The sequence below is a fragment of the Arachis stenosperma genome, chromosome 4, assembly GCF_014773155.1.
Source record: "Arachis stenosperma cultivar V10309 chromosome 4, arast.V10309.gnm1.PFL2, whole genome shotgun sequence".
Taxonomy (NCBI): Eukaryota; Viridiplantae; Streptophyta; class Magnoliopsida; order Fabales; family Fabaceae; genus Arachis; species Arachis stenosperma.
The window spans coordinates 50,669,544-50,672,265 of NC_080380.1; the positions used below are offsets into that span (position 1 = coordinate 50,669,544).

The 2,722-nt window shown below is 33.4% G+C and overlaps 1 protein-coding gene across 2 annotated transcripts; it reads right to left on the bottom strand.

Moving 5' to 3' along the window:
• Positions 1-389: 389 nt before the first annotated feature.
• LOC130973090 (uncharacterized) lies at positions 390-2,507 on the bottom strand. 2 transcript variants are annotated; one of them, XM_057897490.1, is made up of 5 exons: positions 2,167-2,498; positions 1,964-2,051; positions 1,424-1,494; positions 1,096-1,152; positions 390-901 (listed from the first exon to the last, which is right to left on the bottom strand). In XM_057897490.1, exons 1-5 carry the CDS (start codon positions 2,263-2,265, stop codon positions 680-682), a joined length of 537 nt encoding a protein of 178 aa, XP_057753473.1. In that variant the 5' UTR covers positions 2,266-2,498; the 3' UTR covers positions 390-679. The 2 variants fall into 2 exon arrangements, with proteins under 2 accessions (XP_057753473.1, XP_057753474.1); XM_057897491.1 differs by lacking the exon at positions 1,096-1,152 and having other exon boundaries at positions 2,167-2,507.
• Between the last annotated feature and the right edge of the window lie 215 nt (positions 2,508-2,722).

The window sequence follows — 2,722 nt, forward strand, 5'->3', positions numbered from 1 at the left end:
ACAGCGGTGAGAGAAATTTTTTTTTCAAAAAGAATAATTTAAGAAAAAAAAATTTATTAATATTTTAAAAAATTATATAATAAGCTATTTTAAATAAGAACTTAATTATAAAATAATTCTATTATAATTAAGATATTAACTGTAATTAAATTGAAATAACTCAAGTTATTAGTATAATTAGTAATTAATTAAGATATCATTGAATTTAAAATTGATACATTATAAAAAGTAAATAACATGTTATTTTAAGAAAGTTTGTACAACGTGCAAGATTTTTTTTTTTTTCACGGATAAACGTTTTTCTTTCCACCAATTTTGACCCAAAAATATCTTGACAATAAACCAATCATAGTTCTTTGAACAAGACACTTTCCCGTAAAATGCATAAGTTTGAAACAAAATTTTCTATCACACTATGGCATTGCTTACAAAATTGTAAAGGAACAAAGATCCCTTTTCTCAATTCAAGGTCAATGGACATCCTCATCACTAGATCACCCCAAAAGGAACAAACAAAAATCGCTGAATCCCTTTATCCGGGTAATCATAATTCTAACCAAGTCCATAACAGTTTCCTCTTCCCCTCTACCTAAGGGAGAAGGTGTCATTTACAATCAGAAAAAAGAGAAACAACACCTACAATTCAACAAATAAGAACTAATTGCAACATCCCCTGATTTCATACAAAGTTAAGGCTAGTTGGTGCTTGAAAATGTGACCCTGTTTTATCCATCATGCTTGTATCCAAACGCATCCTTTTAGCTTCCTTTTTCGCGCACGGGGATTCATCAAACTCGAACATCGACGAAGAAGGCATGGAGCAATACATGGTAGGAGACTCGAATCCTTCAAGCATTTCCATGAACATGGACTGCAAATCTTCAAGCCCACACTCCTTCTCCTAAAACACATGTATGAATGATTACAAGTGTTAAATCTTTCCACCAAATGTGAACATGGCACTCATTTCGTACCTTTTAAACTTTGATTTGACTCGACCCTAATACTTAAACTCTTGTTTTCTATGCTTAAATCTTTAACTACTCTAAACCCGATTAAAAGGTAGGAATGAGTGAAGGTGGTTTCGAACCATACCTCTTGTCTCACTTGGGCCATAAGGGACACCATTTCTTCCACAAATTCAGAAAATCCCTAAATTCAAAGATCATGCACAATAGTCTTTCAGTAACATTTATATAATATAAGAGTTTAATTAAAAAGCCAACCTTTTTCGGTCGATATTAACAAACTTTTTTAAATTATCCTTTCTATCTTAAATTTTAAATCATAAATCTTAAATTATAAACCTCAAATCATAAACCTTTAATTGACTAATTAAAAGTTGGTTCCATAAGCTTATCCTAAATATAATGTGCAACAAGAAAGAAGCAGATTTGAAAATAGAATTTGTGAAACCACTGACCTCATCCTCTTCCTCCTCAGGATCATACAACCCAGCATCGTACATCGTTCTTTTCTTTTGATCAGACAATACTGCACCAACAAAACAAAAAAAAACCCAAGGTTCAATGGTCATATTCACTCCAAACACACCCAAAAAATGGAAATAATTAAAATTAAATAAAACAAAAGGAAGCTAGAACTCTTAAAAGGCATAAATTCCAAGAGGCATGCATAACAACAATAGTAATAATGTTTACCTTTAAAACCAGAACTTTCAACAATTGAGGTACAAATATATAGGGTTCATATTGCAAAAAATTAACTATGGCGTTTCATATTCTTTAAGTAACTGTCTTTGCTACGAAAATATGTATCATAACTGATATTACATAAGCTACCTAAGTCCCTTCTTGCAGGGACAGAAAGGTTCAGATCCAAGGGTGGCACAGCATATGAAACTCTAAATTTGATTGAATAAATATGTAACAAAATTAAGCTCTAAATAATAATAATAATAATAATAATAATAATAGGGATGAAGATTGAAAACTCCGGTTACCTGAATAAGCTTCTTGAATTTGTTGGAACTTGCGCTTGGCTTCCCCTAGCAAAGAAGGATTTTTTGTCCACCTATCTGGATGCCATTGCTATGCATTATTCAACCCAAAAGATAAACACAAAGGAAAACGCATGAGCATGCACCTCATTCCGAAAATCCATTAAAGGTTAATTAATTAAGAATCAGAAGACAGGGACACCAACCATAGCAAGCTTCCTGTAAGCACGCTTTATCTCTTGAAACGAAGAATCAGAACTCACACCAAGAATTCTATAGTAACATTCTCTCTCACCACTCTCCATTATTATTGATCCAATTTCAAACTCAACAGATTTTCTTTCCAAATTTACTCGAACGGAAGAAAGTGGCTTGTTTGGTTGGGAAGTGATTGCGGGAGAAGGTTTAAAAATATCTCCGAAGCGAGAGACGCTTTTGGAATGTGATTCGGGAAAGCGAGTGGTGACTATTATTGCTCCTGGAATGTTCGTGAAGCTATGTAGCAGGTAGATATTTTTGCGGACTTGCGTATTGTGTGGTTACAACTTGGAAGATATTTTCGTACATTTGGGAGCCACGATATTTTTCATACACAGGGGCTCGCTTTTCCAAACTTGCCTTCTCTCTCCGTTTCTCCATTCGTAAACTGGGACCCATTCACCCATATATAGTTATCAGTTACTTTCCTTTTTCTAACCACATGTATGTAGTGTAGGCCAATTTTATGGTTATTTTTTACTGGTGCCTCATTTTTGTTCAAAT